The sequence below is a fragment of the Lactuca virosa genome, chromosome 3, assembly GCF_052849685.1.
Source record: "Lactuca virosa cultivar CGN04683 chromosome 3, Lactuca_virosa_CGN04683_v6, whole genome shotgun sequence".
Taxonomy (NCBI): domain Eukaryota; kingdom Viridiplantae; phylum Streptophyta; class Magnoliopsida; order Asterales; family Asteraceae; genus Lactuca; species Lactuca virosa.
Window position 1 is genome coordinate 52,640,265 of NC_136428.1, and position 19,528 is coordinate 52,659,792.

The 19,528-nt window shown below is 37.6% G+C and overlaps 1 protein-coding gene across 1 annotated transcript; it reads left to right on the forward strand.

The window, feature by feature from the left end:
* The first annotated feature begins 493 nt into the window (after positions 1-493).
* On the forward strand, positions 494-3,782 carry PM-ANT (Mitochondrial substrate carrier family protein). Its single transcript, XM_079084475.1, has 2 exons — positions 494-1,223; positions 2,891-3,782. Exons 1-2 carry the CDS (start codon positions 864-866, stop codon positions 3,524-3,526), a joined length of 996 nt encoding a protein of 331 aa, XP_078940601.1. The 5' UTR covers positions 494-863; the 3' UTR covers positions 3,527-3,782.
* The last annotated feature ends 15,746 nt before the right edge of the window (positions 3,783-19,528 follow it).

Below are 19,528 nucleotides of genomic sequence, written 5' to 3' on the forward strand. Positions count from 1 at the left end.
ATAGATGTGAACGCTTTCAACAAGTTCGTTACCTAGATGTGTAAAAAAATAGTTACCCAAATACGAACAAAACGAAAAGTAAAAGTAAATTACACGAATGGTCCCTGTGGTTTGGGGGAATTTGTGTCTTTTGGTCCCTAACTTATTTTTTTTTTAACTTGGGTGGTCCCTACTGGTTATTTTTGTTGCGCGTTTGGTCCCTGTTTTACCTAAAAAGATTATTGTGCCCTTACTAATTTATTTTTTACATATTTAAAAAAATTAATAGACCTCACATATTTGTATCTCCTCGAATGATACTTATTGTTTATTTTTTAATTAATTTATTTTTTTAACTCGAATGGTCCCTACTGTTTAATTTTGTTACGAGCTTGATCTTGTTTTATCGCATTTATAAAATTTATTGAAATTGAAAAAATAAAAAAGTTTGCTCCACGACTTAAATGAACATTAAACCAATTTGACAAGCAACATAAAAACTTTATTTAAAGAATTTGGATAATACGGAAAGTTCGGGGATGAATGGTAAAGACGATGCAGCGGTAGGCGATGATGAGGCGCCCTACTGAAATACTTCAACGATTCGCCAAGAATCAAATTTCATTTGCGTATAGAAGACAAATCAAAGAACGCGGCGTTCACTTTGGGGATGAGATGAATTGTAATTTGTAAACACTAGACAGCGAGAGGCGCTGAGACGCCCTAAGCGTATCTCGAATAAATCAAAGAAAATTACCTTTCCTGGTTAATCCATTTCAAAACATAAAGAATCATCCAAAATCCGCATTAGATTCGACGCAAATACAATATATTTTTTTGACTTATAACTCGATTGGCCAAGGGGGTTTTTGTTCGCGGTGGCGATGGTGGCGGAAGATGGAGGAGAGGAGAGCAGCAGTAATGGATCAAAACCTAAGAAATCAGAAATGGTGGCGATTCACTCCTCCTACTGGTTGACGAATTTCCCTAGAGATCTGATGGCAGGGGCAATGATGGGTGGAATGGTGCACACGGTTGTAGCTCCAATTGAGAGGGCAAAGCTTCTATTACAAACCCAAGAAAGCAACATCGCCATTGTTGGAGGGAAGCACAGGAGGTTTAAAGGTATGATTGATTGCATTGCCCGTACGGTTAAAGAAGAAGGGGTTTTATCACTTTGGAGAGGTAATGGCAGCAGTGTTCTTCGTTATTACCCTTCTGTTGCCCTCAATTTCTCTCTCAAGGTATCCCCTCTTCTCTAAATTCTTGTTTTTTTTTTTTTGCATTTGCATTCCTTTCTTGCATATGGGTTTGTGCTCAAATGTTTTTAGTTTAGTCCCAGGTATAGTTTGCAAGACTTCTTTAACTAATTCTTGAAAAAACTGAATCTAGAACTAATTTATTATAGATTACTAGAAGAGTCTTGGCAATCAAAAGTCCAAAAGATCGTCTCTGTTTGATAGTTGATCCCCATGAATACAGTAAAATGGTTTAAAATTGGATACCTAAGCATTGGTGCCATATTTTGTAGTTTAAGAAAGTTATTTGTCTTTCTATAAAGGGACATTTGTGCCAGTAGAGATGTCCTTTAGATTTCTTGGTCGAATATATGCATGAGTTGATGTTTCATGGTTATGATGGAGTGCACATACTTTTATTATGGGGTTCATATTATAGTTAGTGTTTGATATGATGCATACTTCGAATGATATGTTTCCAAAAGTACTATGAACGTTCACGAAACCGAGATGAAGATCAGGGGAAGCCTATGGATACAAACCAAGATGGAGGCATTGATTAAAAACCACATTCTTCACTTATTTTTGTCTTGATTTTGAATGTTTCACATTATAAATTACCTTGATGTGCTACCCTTGACATGTCTGGTGAAGATAAAAATTATTGGTGAACACAATTGCTTTTGGGAAATATGATTAAGGGAGAGTAAGATGAACAATTGACCATGTCTATAGTATGCAGAAATATGATTAAGGGAGAGATGATTATCAAAACTTTGAAGGGTTTTTGGGTCATTAGTCATTTTCTTTTAGCATAGTCTTTAAGTGGATTTTTCTTAGTGGTGGAGCCTATAGAATAATTTACATGATAACAGCGTATTGAAAAGCATCAAGCAGAGAGCTACGTAGTCAAGTGACTTTCTATATATAGAGAGTATAATCATCTGTCGATTATGTAAAGATATGAGAATAAAATAATTTGATGCTATACTATTTTGAATTGCTTTCTAAACGTCTAGCTTCACTGTACCATTGATGCAATGACTCATAAAAGAATCTAAATATTCCCTTCATGTACTCCTAATTCAACAATTAGTTAATAGTCTAAATGATTATGTGGAATGCTTAACTCCTAGGCAGACTAACTATCTATGTTTCTGATACTTGTGGTTTGAATAATTTATTAATATTTTAAAGTTGTATTTAAATGAAAATATGTTTGGTTTTTCTTTCGAGACTAACATCATGGATTCTATCTTACAAATATCCAAGTTCACCGAAGCTATTATTTCACAAATACACCAAATTTGGAATCTTAACAAGATTAGGATTTTGCATAGATATTTATTAAATACAAGTATATTATATATAGATAAGAATCGACAACAAGTCATTCGATAACACCTAACAAGACTTCATTCGGTAGATAACTCCCACAGAAATCATGCACAAAAATAAATGACATAATAGGAACGCCCGACACCCTTCGACGTGTCTCAACTCAATGATAATGATTAATGAACAGAACAAGTTGTACTGTGTTTGACATGCATTTGACTGGGGCTGCAATTTTTGTCCCATCCAAAAAAGGTGGAACAAGATGAGATAGGTTTCACTCGTTCGTCCAAAAAGACGTAAATGCCCTTTTCATCTAAAAATCTATCATTTTGCAGGATCTTTATAGAAGCATCTTACGCAGCAACAGCAACAGCAACTTCCAACAATCTACATTCTTATCGGGCCCATCAACCAACTTCATCGCGGGGGCCGCAGCCGGGTGCACAACGTTAGTGATCATCTACCCGCTAGACATCGCGCACACCCGCCTGGCAGCCGATCTCGGGAGAATCGATTCCCGCCAATTTCAAGGCATCCGCCACTTCCTCACCACGGTGTACGCGAAAGACGGGGCCCGCGGGATCTACAAAGGCCTCCCGGCTTCCCTTCAGGGCATGGTGGTTCACCGTGGGATCTATTTTGGCGGATTTGATACCATAAAAGAAAAAATGTCTCAAGATGGCGAAGTCGCGTTGTGGAAGCGCTGGATTGCAGCCCAAGGGGTGACCACGTCAGCGGGTCTTTTGTCGTACCCGATGGATACCGTAAGGAGGCGGATGATGATGCAATCGGGTATGGAGCGACCCATGTATAGAAACACTTTGGATTGTTGGAAAACGATTTATTTGACGGAAGGGGTTCGGTCGTTTTATCGGGGGGCGCTTTCGAATATTTTTAGAAGTACAGGGGCTGCAGCTATCTTGGTGTTGTATGATGAGGTGAAGAAGTTTATGGACTGGAGTGGATCATAGCAGAAAGTTGTAGGGGAGAGAGAGAGAGAGAGAGAGAGAGAGAGAGTAGAGTAGAATTATATTTTTATACACAGGCACAGACACGGTAGGCGATTTGATGAAATGTGACTTGTTTAGTATGTGGTGACAACAACCATGAGATTTTGTTAAGGAATAAAGTAACATACAACTTTTAAGATTTTAAAAAAGTTATAAGTAATTTTTCTGGACATTATTTGGATTTAAAATAAAATTGTTACTTTTTGAGTGTTTTGTATTTGTTAGTGTGGAGGTGAAGTCATTGTGGTATTATAATTTTGGTTATGTAATTGAGAGGTGCTTTTGGTTTTTAGCATAATATTCATTGGAGGGAATCTTTACCAAATATTTGACACCATAACCAAATTAAATAATTAATAGTTATATTGTTCTGTTTTAGACTTTAGTGGTGTTTATTTTTTTTGGGGGTTTCTTTTCAAATAAAAATAAAATGTTGTCATGTCATACATTGGTTTCTCCAAAATACCCCTGAAAATTTGGAATAACATTTTATCATATCATGCTCAAACACTTCCTAATCGCATCACCACACTTGAACCATCGACTTTAACGATAGAGAACATCTGATGCTACTGGGTTAGAAGCTCTTTGGTTATATATTTATGTAATGTATTGTTATTAAATTAGCAAAATGCTACAAAAAGAGACATTACAATTAACTTTCTCAATTATTATATCTTTTACGTAACTTCAAGCTTACAAATCGACATAGATTTTAAAACATGGTACAATACCAAAGATGGGAATTATTTATTTACTCATATATATTTGTTTTGTTTTGATGAATAAAGTATAAAGAATGGAATAATGGGGAAAAGGGTGATGTAGACCAAGTGAAGACAGATTGTGCACCAAACAACCCCATTAAGGAACTTGGATCCATTTTGCTTTGCACTTTGATTTGCCATCATTATTATTTTTCTCAGAGATTCATTATTAGATTCCATTGGTTTATTACCTCATCTTTCTAAAATGGGTTGGATCGCATCAATTTTTTTTATAAGGATCTAAGGAAGACATTAGTTTATTAATAGTGTATGTTTTTTTTTTTTTTTTTTTTTTTTTTTTTTTTTAATATTATATATATAAATTTAATAATATGGTAATATTGTAATAATTTGTTATTTTAACTAGTGCATCGGCCACTCCATCATTTTACCATATTGACAATTACATGAGTCATAGTTCCACTAGCATCATTCAGTTTCATCGAATTAATCATTACCCAAATATCGAATCATTAATTTAAAACGGTTGGATTATTTCGAATTATCAAAGTTGGATCTAGAGTTAGGCGTGATTAGCATGAAACGTTTGAGAGCTTCTAACTTTTAGCGTTTGATAAAAAGTTCCGTTTTGAACAAAAAACCTCGTTTGACACTATAGACTTTTAGCATTTAGTTTAAACAAAACGCTTAAAATCTAAAAGTTATCTCACATAGTGTTTAACAAAACGTTATCCGCTACTTGTTACCCGTCTGCAACTAGTTTTGTCGAACAAGGTTGTTGGGTGTACAAACCCCACACATAGCCGTTGGCACCGTGGTGATGCTATGAGCACCACAAGCATTTGGTGTGCGGTGGTGCGGTGAGGTCCATGCGGAAGAGTAATATCATGTGCCTTTTCCTCTCGTCTCCTCTCCAATGACTAGTTTTTTCCTTTTAAAAAACATTATCACTATAAATATTACAGTTTTTACTTCTTATATCACACAATTTTCTACCACTCTTCAAAGTTCAAACCTTCATTTACCGAAACGAATCCAAAGTCCCCTCCCACCGATCTCATATCAAGATCTGGTCGAAACAAATCGCGTGGAAATGGTTCAGCGACACTAATTCAGTTTACCGAACACAACTAGATGCTCCTATTTTTTCATCCCCATCCAACTCCAACCCCAACAATTTCACTATTAAAATGTACCATAATTTCCCCCTCTCCTGAAATACATATCGCAATTTCTCCCTCTCCTATAAATATATCGCAAAGCCAACCCTTTTCCGAGCCAGAAATAAGTTTTGTGCGGGAAACATAACCAAACTCACCCGAAGTCGTAACCAAAACCGTTCCCAAACCATCCGACCCCAAAGAAAAAGGAAAAAAAACGTCCAAAAAAAAAGCACCCCCTCAACAATGGACACCGGAAGAATAAAAAGTGTTAGCGGAATCATGGGTTGATATATCTAAGGATTCCGAGCACGGAAATACGCAATCAAATGATCATTTTTGACTATGCATTACCGAATGGTTTCACAATGAAATGGGTTGTGGCATGTACCATTTAAAATACAAATTGACGGTCAAGTTTCGTTATGTGAACAAGGTTGTTCCACTACTAGAAAACAACCATTTAATGACACGCGAACAATGATACACACTGATTTACGATACATATTTTTTGTGTGTCCTAAAAATATTGTCAGCTTTCCAAAATTTGAAGGATAGAGGACACACATTTGTGTGTGCCCTAAAATTAATGTCCAAAAAAAAAAATTACAAACACGGAGGGTGCTTATGTTAAATGTGTGTCATCTACAAATGTCTCTTTATAATTTTTTTACTTAGACGTGCGTTTTTAAGGGGGGGGGGGGGGAAGAAATGAAATCCTCTGAAATTCTAAAATTTTTAAGTGCCTGTTTCTGCACTCTCTCCTCTTGATCTCCCTCCATTCTCTCTGCAAACCCTAAGCCATCACCACCTTCCTTCTCTCTAGGACGTGCTAGGGTTTTATTTTATTTTAAGCTTCCACTTCTCTTGTTTTCTCTCAACCCAGTACGTGCGAGGGTCTTTGGTGGTGATCGACCGGTGGTGAAACGATTTAGCACCAAAAAAAGAAGCGGCTCTCCATTCTCTTCTCGATTGAGATTTCTAAGGATTTACATCGGTATCTCAAACAACTTCAACTCTTTTCACAGATTTCTTCCCATCTGATTTTATGATTTCAGATTTCTTCCATATGATTTTGATTTTAAATTGGGATTTCTAAATGCGAGTCGCCATCTAATTTCACTGTTTCACCACCGACGATGTTTCTTTTATCTCAATCTTGACGTTGAGAAGAGATGCAGACACCACACCTGATTTTCTTTCTATTTCTCTCTCTCTACCCCTACTGCTCGACAGCCACCCACCACCCTTCGTCTTCTCTCTGGTTCACCACCACCACCAATAAAGCCCCATTATACCACCAACACAACATACCACAAGATCACCACCCATCTTTCGCACCACCATCATTGGCTACTAACACCACCATTTGTATAAAAACCCTAGAACCACCAGACCACCCTTTTTTGCCATCCATGTCCTTCCTTTTTGTCTCTCTCTAACAGACCATTGCAACATCGCATTCATGGTCGGCCCAGGCTATTTATGATTTGGAATAAATTGGTAGGTAGATATGTGCTTTTGTATGTGGTTAGTTTATATATATATATATATATATATATATATATATATATATATATATATATATATTAACTTCCATCGCAATTAGGATAATAATACAACTTATTCAACAGATGCTCTAGAGAGCAACACCTCTTTTGCCTCATCCATCCTCTATGTCTCTGTCTTTGGTGGCGAAACAGTCAAGCACGAGATTAAGAAATCGGAGGAGGGATTGAGAGAATTTGTCGCTTCCTCTGGTTTCTCTTTTGATTCTGGTAAATTGGTAGCAGTCGTTGCCACCTTTTCTGTTATTCATCAGGTGTAAAATGGCTTCTTCCAGCCTTGGACATGGCGGAGTTGGCAGTTCCAGAGTTGTTGCTGGCTTCAATGATTCATCTAGTTTAGTTGATTGGCTGGGGAAAGAGATGCTTGAGATGCGACTCGTGGACAAGGTAGAATGTCACACCCCCAAACCAGATGGAGGAAACGTCCGGGGGTGGAACGAGAACTCAGTATCACAATAATTGTATACATTGAAACACAAGTACATAAACAACCATCATATCATATGATTATATCAGTTACATGACCCAAATGTTACTTAGTATCAAAATACATTACAAGGTTTGCATGTTATCAAATAAAATGGTTCTCGTAACGATATTTGGTGTCTTGTCTTCAAAAGTAGCTCCACTAATCTGAGCTTAATTGTTTCCTAAGATTACATGTCATTTTAAAAGTCAACATAAAGTTGGTGAGCTCATAATAGTTCAGTTGTAGAAAAATCCGATATTTTTCCGTATATGAAAATCGTATCTCCGTCTTGTAATAAGTTTTGTATTTGTACGCCTTCAGCGTAAAAGAAGAATGTATGTGTGTACTATGTATCCAAAAGCATTTATAAAATAAAAGTTCCCATAACTTCTAAACTTATAAAAAAGTGTGACTTGTCATATGATTTTTATTATCCAAAAATCAAGAGTATAAGTAAATAACCTTACTTATAAATGTAGTATATAAGTAAATAACCATACTTATAAATGTTGTGCATAAGTAAATAACCATACTTATAAATGTAGTGTATAAGTAAATACCCATACTTATAAATGTTGTGTATAAGTAAATAATCATACTTATAAATGTTGTATATAAGTAAATAACCATACTTATAAATGTAGCGTATAAGTAAATAACCATACTTATAAATGTAGTTTATAAGTAAATAACCATACTTATAAATGTGTTTTGCACTAGAATTTCCCTATTCGATCTTATAGTGAGCCCCTATAATCGAGCTATCGACAGTAATGCTGCCCGCCATGACGCTTCTTCAGACGTCATGAAATGTTAAGACAATTGTCACCCTTGACCTGTCGATCGTGGTTGTAGCTAGCAACCATAGGTGGGGGTAGTCAATCCCATATAGATCTATACACAATTCTCCCTCTCACTTAATATTTAACGATTATAAGGTTCAAGACTTAGCGTAATGGTTGAAGAAATGTCTCACATAACCCGTTGGAAGTATGTTATTCCAGGTTGTAAATGAAATCGAAGCTTTCCCATGTTCAAAGTGTTGTTCTACATGTGTGGTGGTTACCTAGTGTGTAATAGTATTACCCAATGGATAATGGTATTATCCAAGGGGTAATGGTTTTATTCAATGTGTAAACACAAAGTTTTAATCTTTCAAAACTAGACTTTTGGTAAAAATGTTAGTTTGTGTTTATCCAATGTGTAATAATATTGTCCAATGGGTAAAGATATTATCCACCATACAATAGATCCAATATGAGAAAATTGTGCATATGAAAGAATAAGACTTGTGTACTTTCTTTGAAAACATGAATATATGAACATATCTTCATAAATAGAATATAAACATGCATGTAATAGTATTACCCAAAAGTTAAAAGTTTTATCCAACATATATTAGATCTAGGACCTTTGTGTAAAGTCATTGTCCAAAATATATTTTGTTTGCATGGCATGTAACCTCCCCCGAAAGTGTAAAATGAGTGAAAACTAGTAGAAAATGGGGTATGAACTCACCTTTTATGCTTTCCCTAGAAGATGGTATGAAGATGAGGTAAAAATCGAGTGACACCTTCTTGAAACTTCAAGATCTTACCTAGGGTTTTTGTTTCAAGAGTGAAAATGAGACAACCAAAAGATGATGGTAGGGAGATGATGGAAATCTCGAAAATATGAAGAAAATTACCAAAAATCCTTGGTAAATACTTTCCAAAATGTTTGGAATCAACTAGAGAGTGTTTAGAGAGTTTAGAGAGAATGAGAGTGAGTTTGAAGATGAAATGAGGGGGGGGGGGGGTTTGCATGGGGAAGTAGCAACTTGCATTCTTTTGAATATAAAAATCTAAGGTTATGACTTTTGGAATATAATAATTAAAGTATGGTTTTCTTTATATTATAATAACCTACGTATGATTATTTTGATTAAAATACATAAAGGTGGTCATAATGATGTTGGAGAGTTAGTGTATGGTGGGAAAAGAGGAGACATGTTTTGTCTTCTTGTAGTTTTTATAAAAACCTACCCCTTTTTATAAAAAATGGGCATTTTTATAAAATGTGGTGGGATTTGAGAAATTGGTAAGGTTTAATAACTAATAAAAATATTGTTATTTAATATTATTAATAATAATATTAACACCTTATGATTAAATTGTTTTTCTCAAATTCGTTGTATAAAATTTGAGCGTTAAACGTGATAACTTCCGTTTTCTTGATGTATGATCTTTTTCTGGTATTTAACCGGAGTATCAAGCTAAATACTAGATCATATGATGTTTGAAACATGTTTCTGGCTTTGTGAACATGTAAACCTCGTGTCATGAATATTACCCAATACCCGACAATATTTATGTGTTTTATCGAATTGCCACTTTACCGTAGTTTATTGTTTGCAATTTAAGCGTTTGTTCGATAATTTATTCGGAATAGAGCATGTAGTATTATAATATTCAACAATACATTAGAAATGTTATGAAAATTACATATCATCTTTTTGACCTAATTTACGTATAGTTGACTTTTGTCGACCCTTGTTGACTTTTGTTGACCAAAATCTGACGGATGTCACATCATCCCCCCTTTGAAAGGAATTTCGTCCCGAAATTAGTCTTAGATATTGGGTTCCTAGGGATTTGGGAAAAGTTGGGGATACTTCTGTTTCATTTGATCCTCACGCTCCCAAGTGTACTCAGGTCCCCGCTTAGCGTTCCAGCGGACCTTTACTATTGGAATGCGACTTTGTTTCGTTTGTTTGACCTCCCTATCCATGATTTCGACCCGTTATTCGACGAAATTTAAGCTTTCATTAACGTCGATCTCGTCTAATGGAATGACAAGGGTTTCATCGGATAGACATTTCTTGAGGTTTGATACGTGGAAGGTGGGGTGTACATTCCTGAGCTCGTGTGGTAGTCGGAGCTTGCAGGCTATAGGACTTATTATTGCAAGGTATTCGAAAGGTACTATATACCGTGGATTGAGTTTACTTCTTATGCCAAAACGTATCATCCCTTTCCATGGCGACACTTTTAACAGTACTCGGTCACCAACCTGAAACTCCAAAGGCTTGTGCCTCCTGTCTGCGTAGCTCTTTTGTCGATATCGGGATGCTTTCAGTCGTTCTCGTATCTGAACGATCTTCTCTGTTGTCTCCCGTATGATCTCTGGGCCGGTGAGGGTGCTATTGGTCGCTTGACCCTTATCCAGTTGGGTGTCTCCAACTTCATCCTAGCATAATGGTGATCTGCACTTACGTCCGTATAGTGCCTCAAACGGAGCGGATTTGATGTTGGTGTGGTAGCTATTGTTATAAGAAAACTCAATCAGTGGTAGGTGAGCGTCCCATGCTTTGCCAAAGTCTATTACATAGGCACGAAGCATATTTTCCAATGTTTGAATGGTTCACTCACTCTGACTATCTGTTTGTGGGTGGTAGGCTGTACTCATATCGAGTCGGGTACCCAAGGATTTTTGCAATGATTGCCAAAAACGTGAAGTGAACCGGTTGTCCCTATCTGAGATTATGAACAATGACACACCATGCAGCCTTACGATGTCTTTGAGATACGTTCTTGTCAGGTTTTCCATCTTATCCGTATCTTTGATTGGTAGGGAGTGCACGAATTAGGTTAGTCTGTCTACGATCACCCAAATGGTATCGTGTCCAGCCGTTGTCTTGGGCAACTTTGTTATGAAGTCCATGGTAATCCGCTCCCACTTCCACTTGGGTGTTTCTGGATGTTGCAACGGTCCCGAGGGTTTTTGGTATTCCAGTTTAACCTTAGCACAAGTTAGGCACTTACCCACGAAAGTGACAATCTCAGCTTTCATGTTTGGCCACCCATATAACCTTTTCAGGTCCTGGTACATCTTGTCTGCCCCAGGGTGAATGAAGTATTTTGTCTGTGCCTCATTCATGATCAAATCCCTAAGGTTGCCAAACTTTGGCGTCCAGATTCGATTCATGAAATACTGAATTCCGTCAACTCTGAGCTCAAAGTTCTTATCCAGTCCCTGCAGTACTTCCATTGGGGCGTTTTCTGTTTTCAGGGCCTCAAGCAAATCATTATTGATTTGTGTCGGTAGGTGTGAGTGTATGTTCATCGTTAATGATTTTACTCGACATCCAGAGTATTCCTTCCGGCTTAAGGCATTTGCTACGACGTTTGCCTTGCCCGAGTGGTAACGAATATCGCATTCGTAATCATTTAACAATTCGACCCATCTTCGCTGCCTCATGTTAAGATCTTTCTGGTTGAGGATGTGTTGAAGGCTCTTGTGGTCGGTAAATACCGTACACTTAGTGTCGTACAGGTAGTGTCTCCATCTTCAGGGCGAAGTGTAACATCCCGTTTATTTTGTAAATAAATAGATAAAGAGTAATAGATGAATCCTGGTCTTAAAATCAATAATTATATAGCAAGGTGTTGGTCTCAAGGAACTAATTGTCACAATATTAGAGATTGGGGGCTAAAAGTGTAAAATCCGGACTTAATTTGTAAGTATTATTGAAGGCATGGGCTAAATGGTAACTTCTGGGACTTCATTTGAAGAGATTTTGGAGGCTAAGGGGCTGTTTGGTAAATTAGGGATCAAATTTGAGAGGAGTTATGGAAGCAAGGGTGTAATTGGTAAATATTGTACCTAAATTGTAAAGGATTTTAATGCTGAGGGCTAAAAGGGTAAATTATGGGCTAGTTTCGAAAATATTTCTGAAGGGAGGGACTATTTATGTCAGTATGGTATGAAGTTTCGTCTACCGGGTATATAACCCCAACATCACCGGTTCTAAACCCTAACCCGAGGAGTCCCTCACCAACCGCCACCCTTATGCCTCCCTCTTCCAGCCGCCGCCTCCATTGCCGCCGACGACGACAAGGCCAGCTGTTGCTGCTACCGTCGTGGTTGGAGAAAGCGAACCCCACCCATTCTTTCTGATTGGTTTTGAGCATTACATCAATCCTATGGTGCACATGCAAACCCTAAAGCTTTAGATCTAGGTTTCTCTAATTGTACATGCAAATCATCGAAAGCTTATAAACCCTAATACTAGCATACAAAAATCGAAACTAATGACTAAAACAAGTTTAGATGATTACCTTTCAATTGTAGCAAGAATCTTCAACCTTTGAGAGCTTTAGTATCACAAGTGTAATACCTCTAATCGATCACAAACACCAAGGAAATTGGAAGAATGTAAGAGAGAGAGGAGGGAGGTGATTTTCGGCTCTAGAAATCCTTCTAGGGTTAGGTTCGCTAAAAATGTGATGCCTAGGGTCCCTTTATATAGGTGTGGAATTAGGGTTTCAGTCAAACACTTATCCAGTTGCTTGGGCTCTAAGCAGCCCGTAAGATCCTTCTGGAATCCCTTCCTTGGACGAATTCTTAAGGCCTTATCCACAAGAATCCGTCCACCCTATCTTTAGAGTTTCCTCAACCTACTTTGCAACTATCCAATAATTACAATATTAGTTCCCTAGGTTTAATTAATATCTTTTGACTAGAAAATTAATTTCTTAATTAATTCTTGACCAATATTAATTAACTAATATGATTTCTCTTTTAATATATTATTCATATAATATATTAATAAACCATAATGACCTCTTTCTCTATAATTCATCTAGTCAAGTTGCTCTGGTGAAGGCAACCCAAAAGGACCATGCTACAACCGGGTCAAGTATATACTAAATATAGTTATGGGCTTAGACACCTAATCGAACAGTCTCCCACTTGGATAAGTCTAATAACTATAGTTGCAAGTATGACTTCAAAATCCGATTAGCAATCGTAGCTCTCAAAAGCCGTTGTCGAACTCTGACACGTCCTTTAAATAAGGGATCGTACAGTCCTCCATTCTCAAGATATCATGTGGACAATCACATGGAACATAGTCATACTTATTGTCCAGCAGTTTGTTTCTCGATCTCTTATTCGTCTGACATAGAACTTAATTGAACACATCAACTTAGTCCTGATCGGGCTCGACACATAAGTCAAACCAAATCATCGAGGGGCCCAAGATATCGCTTTTACCCTCGTAGGATAAAAGGAACAAATAAACTTCGACTTATATTCATTTACTATCTACTCATCAAATCGTACACAACAATGCGTTTTATAACATCAAGTTACTGATGCGTTTACACATTATCAATGCACAACCAACTTGCAAACAATAAACCATATATCTAGGTTTAAATATTATATGATATTTTCATCTCACAATCACTCGTGATTAATTCCATGAAGTGATTCGTGTGAGTGCGGGTTTAATCCAATACTCAAATCATATTTCATAAGCACTCATGTACGTTGCAGCATACCTTTGCTATGTCTAAACGTTTATACAATCTACTAACCAATTCATGACAGTCTTCTTTCATACTTACTTCCAACGTATGATCGAATGTGGATGGTTTAAATAATCTTATTATTTAGGAAGTCAAAACATGCAAAGTGAAACAATAGTAAATAATTGACACAAGACAGTAACATTACTTATAAATAAAACACCTTTATTTAATCATCAAAATGTCAAATACAATTTATCTATTACAAGTTTCTAAAAGCTATCTAATCACTAAAACTAATATCGTCCTTCAGCCCAATGCTCCTAGCGTGCTGCAAGTGCTTAACCCTACTCAGTCCCTTCGTAAGGGGATCTGTTGGGTTATCCTCTGACGATACCCTCTTTACTACGAGGAGTCCCTCTTCTACCCGATGTCTAATAAAGTGATATTTCCAGTCGATATGTCTGGATCTGCCATGATCCCACGGTTCCTTGGTTAAGGCCACCGCACCTTCGTTATCACAGAAAATCTCCATAGGCTCCTTTATGGCTGGCACAACTCCAAGGTCTCCGATGAAGTTCTTCAACCATATTGCCTCCTTCGACGCTTCGCTTGCCGCTATGTACTCTAATTCGCACGTTGAATCAGCTACAGTCTCCTGCTTGGAACTTTTCCTTGTCACTGCCCATCCATTTAGGGTAAAGACCCAGCCAGACTGCGAGCGGAAATTATCCCGGTCAGTCTGAAAACTAGCGTCACTATACCCTCGCACTCTCAAGTCATCACTCCCACCAAGGATAAGAAACCATTCCTTAGTCCTCCGAAGGTACTTAAGAATATTCTTTACTATGACCAATGTGCTCTACCAGGGTTCCCTTGATATCTGCTGACGATGCTCAAAGCGAAGGCCACATCAGGGCGAGTACATGTCATAGCATACATGATTGAGCCAACTGCGGAAGCATAAGGTACTCGGCTCATCTCTGCTATCTCGACATCAGTACTCGGACTCTGAGTCTTACTCAGCTTGGTATTGCTTTGGATTGGTAACTCCCCTTTCTTGGAATTTTCCATGCTGAAACGTTTCAACACTTTATCCAAGTAAGTACTTTGACTAAGTCCTATTAGCCTCTTACTCCTATTTCTCAAAATCCTTATCCCTAGAATATAGGCAGCTTCTCCGAGGTCCTTCATAGCGAAGCACTTCCCAAGTCGAGACTTAACCTCCTATAAGGTTGGGACGTCGTTCCCTATGAGTAGTATGTTATCCACATACAAAATGAGAAAGCTAACTATACTCCCACTGGCTTTGACATATACACAGGACTCATCCTCGCTTCTTGAGAAACCAAACTCTTTGACCTTCTCATCAAAACAAAGATTCCATCTGCGAGATGCTTGTTTCAATCCATAGATGGATTTCTCAAGCTTACACACTCTATTAGGGTGTTTTGCATCGACAAAACCCTCTGGCTGACTCATGTAAACATCTTCAGCCAACTTCCCATTAAGGAAAGCGGTTTTCACATCTATCTCCCATATTTCATAATCATGAAATGCAGCTATGGCTAGCATAACCCTTATAGACTTAATTTTTGCTACAGGTGAGAAGGTCTCATCATAGTCAACTCCAGGAGTTTGAGTAAAGCCCTTCGCAACCAATCGCGCCTTATACGTGTGTACTTTCCCATCGATGCCGGTCTTCTTCTTGAAGATCTACTTGCACCCGACCGTCTTACGACCTGGCACATTGTCAACCAAGTTCCATACTTGATTGTCACACATGGACTGAATCTCGTTGTCCATAGCCTCTTTCCATTTTGCAGACTTCGGGCCTGCCATGGCTTCCTTGTGGTTGTTAGGTGTTGGATAAGGTGTCTATGTCCATAACTATATTTGGTATGTACTTGACCCGGCTTGGCATGGTCCATTTGGGTTACATGGCATCTCAACAATTGGATAGACAAAATGAGAATAAGGACACTTATGATTTGTTAATATATTCTAATATATTAATATGAAATCATATTATTTAATTAGTATTGATCAAGAATTAATTTGGAATTAATTTTGTGATCAAAAGAGACTAATTAAATATATGAGGATTGATTATGTAAATCTTTCATTCTTATATAGTGGGCTTATGGTTCATGATTCACTAGATTGGGCTAGGACCCATTGGGTGCTCCATGGATGCTCCATGGATGCTCTATGGAGGTTAAAACCCATGGATCATGGGGGAAATGAAAAGCCATGCACATTAGGGTTTACATGGTGTAACCCTACATGTGACACACTATAAAAGGAACCTCATATGGAGCAAAATCGGCCACTAAGACAAGAACAAGAGGGCTAGCCGATTTTTGAGTAAAAGTGTTATTCTCTCAAGTTATTCCAAGAGTTGTGGTGTTGTGTGAAACATTTGAGGCATCACATTTGGGGTGTTAGGCTCACAAGGTCTTAAGGAATCCAAGCAACTACAAAGGTATGTCATTCTACTAGTTTTTATATTACAAGTACCCCATGGCATGCTAGTTAGGATGAGAACCTTGGAAAAAAATCAAATTTGCATGTATATTAGAAAAAACATAGATCCAAGGTTTCTAGGGTTGCATGTACACCATAGGAGTGTTAGAATGCTCAAAACCCATCAGTGGTATCAGAGCCTAGGCTTGTTTTTTGTATACTTGATGCAAAATGCTTGAAAAAGTCGAAAATTATGCTCACTGTTCAGTGAACTCGACGAGTCCATGGGGGGACTCAACGATTCCAAGTGAAAATGCATCCTACTCGTCGAGTAGGTTCTTGCACTCGGCGAGTAGGAGGTCCTGTGTGCAGTTTTTCGAGTTTTGCTGCTGGAAATGGACGAGAATCATTACCCTAAACTGTTTGGGACTTATAAAACCTGTTTTTGATGTGGTAATGATTATGCTAATCCATTTACAATGGTTATTATCAAAATTTCAAGTTTTATATATGTTTTATATGATTCTTGAAATTGTTGATTTGAATGTTCATGCTTGTGAGTTTTTAGTAGATCATAGGAATTATTTGCAAATTGTTTGTTAGTGTAATTCTTGATCTTAATGCCAATTAATGGACTCCATAACTTGTCCTCAAGTTATGGAATTCCAAAATTCTTTTCTTTAAAGTTACTAAAAACTCATAAGTTATTGAATATGAAAGGTTTTGAATAGTTTCAAAACTTGCCCTCAAGTTTTGGAATTTGTAAAGTCACTTTAGAAAACTTTAATTCCAAACCCTAGAGTTTTAAAAGTTAAAATTCAAACCTTATACTTTATAGTATTATAAGTTAATAATATATATATATATATATATATATATATATATATATATATATATATATATATATATATATATATATATATATATAAAAGCAAGTCAGTTTTACCGTTAGTAGGCCTTATTCACGAAGCCGGTCTATAAGGGGGGTATAAGGTTGTTGCCTATAAAATGGCAGCTTAATGGGTGTCCACTCTCACCCACCGCTTCCTTGACTGGTGGAGGGTCGTTTGCCGAACGGGTAGGACAAGGACTATAATTCTCATTAAAAGTATAATGATAAATATAAAGTAACTAAACCTTTTATAAATTCCCAATCTTAGTTACTTTAGAAAAATGTGAAATTGGTGCTAACCCATGAAATTACACTTTTTACCTTACTAAGTCGTTGGTGGAGCGTGTGTGGGTAACCGACACACTAACATGGACTAGTAAGAGTGGCAAAGGGTGACTTAATGTTTATCATAGATCGGTGGAGCGCGTGTGGGTAACCGACACATCGATTAGGTGATAAAGATTAAGGGTACCAAGTTAATTTTCATGGTTATTCACACCTTGTTTGTGATCCTCGACATCCCAATCACAAGCTTGAGAGGGCACAATCGAGATTTAAACATGCTATTGAAAAGTTCAATGAATCTCAAAAGATCTAGGAGTTTTAATCCAATTAAAACCTAATAATTTATTTCGTTTTTCATGGTGGAAATTGATGAATCGTCATTCGCCTACCTTCAAATATTTTATAGCTTGGATTATGGCATCCCTCTTCCAAGTTATAAAGTATTGTGTTGGGTCCTAGCCTTAATATTACATTTGGGTGTCTTATTAATGATTCTATATCTAATCTAAACTTGTCTTTCTTCTTTTCAGATGTCTTCCAACAATGCTGCTTCTGGCTCAAACCCTACCGACTCCTTCTCTCTCATGAACCTTTGTGGGAGAGTCATCTTTGATGGTTCAAACTTTGATGATTGGATCATGAACATCAGGATGGTCACACGTTACGAGGACAAGGAACATGTCCTCGACAAGGAGCTGAAGGAAATTGATGAGTCTACTGCTACTCCAAAGGAGATCGCTGACTTTAGGGCACATGAGAGAGATGATACCAAAGTGGCATGTATCATGTTGGCTAGAATGACAGCTGAACTCCAGAAGTCCTATGAGGACTTTTACCCTTTTGAGATGCACATGGACCTGATGGACCGCTACCATCAAAGTGCTCGTCAAGAGAGGTATGAAATCATCTCTTCCATGATAACAACCCGAATGAAGGATGGTGAATGCATCACGGGCCACATGCAGAAAATGCAAAGGTTTTTGGACCGTTTGCTCAAGTTGAATGTGAACTTCCCCGAGGAGTTAGCTATTGATATCATACTGCACTCGTTACCTACTTGTTATGATCAATTCCGAATGACCTATCACATGAACAAGGAGGAGGTCACACATAGAAAACTTCAAGGGCTTTTTAAGACCGTTGAAACTGGTCTTAAAGGCAAATCGGTTGTTACCACTCCTACTCCTACCGCCGCCCCTATTCTGGCAATCGGGCAAAGTAGAGGGAAGAAGAGGAAGACCCCTTCGAAGGGTACCAAGGGAAAGTCTCTTGATGGCTCCTCTTCAAGTGGAACCAAAGGTGGTTCTGTCACTCCTTCTTCCAACCCAAAAGAAGCTCAATGCTTCTATTGTCAGGAAAAGGGGCACTGGAAACGAAACTGCCCCAAGTACCTGCAAGATGTTAAGGATGGGAAGGTCAAACCTACCCATGCAGGTATTTACACTATATTGTCTAATAACTCACCACATACTACTTCTTGGGTTCTTGATACAGGTTGCGGTATTCATATATGTTCTGATTTGCAGGGCCTAAGAATAAGTGAGGACGTGGAGAACGGAAAGATAAACTTGATCATGGGGAATAGGAAAGCTTCACCCGTCACCAATATTGGAGTTTATTCTTTGTTGCTAAGTAGTGGGTTAGTGTTATATTTGAATAAGTGTTGTTACTCGTCTGAAATGGCGAGAAATATTATTTCTTTTCACGGTTTGTACAAACAAGGGTTTGCCTTTTCATTTGATAATGAATATGGTGGAATTAATGCTTTTTATAATAATGTTCTTTATTTTAAAGCATTACCTTGTGATGGTGTATATGAAACTGTGTCGGTTGTAGATAACTTAGGAAATAATGTGTTGTATATCGATTCTTCCACTATTTTGGATAAGGCATCCTTGTGGCATTGTCGTCTTGGACATGTTAACAAGAAGCGCATAGGCCAACTCCAGAAGGCTGGAGTCTTGGAGTCATTTGAATTAAATTCAGATGATAGTTGCGAGTCTTGTTTGCTTGGAAAAATGACAAAGTCACCCTTCACGGGTACTTGTGCTAGGGGTGATGGTTTGTTGGACCTCATACATACAGATGTGTGTGGACCCTTC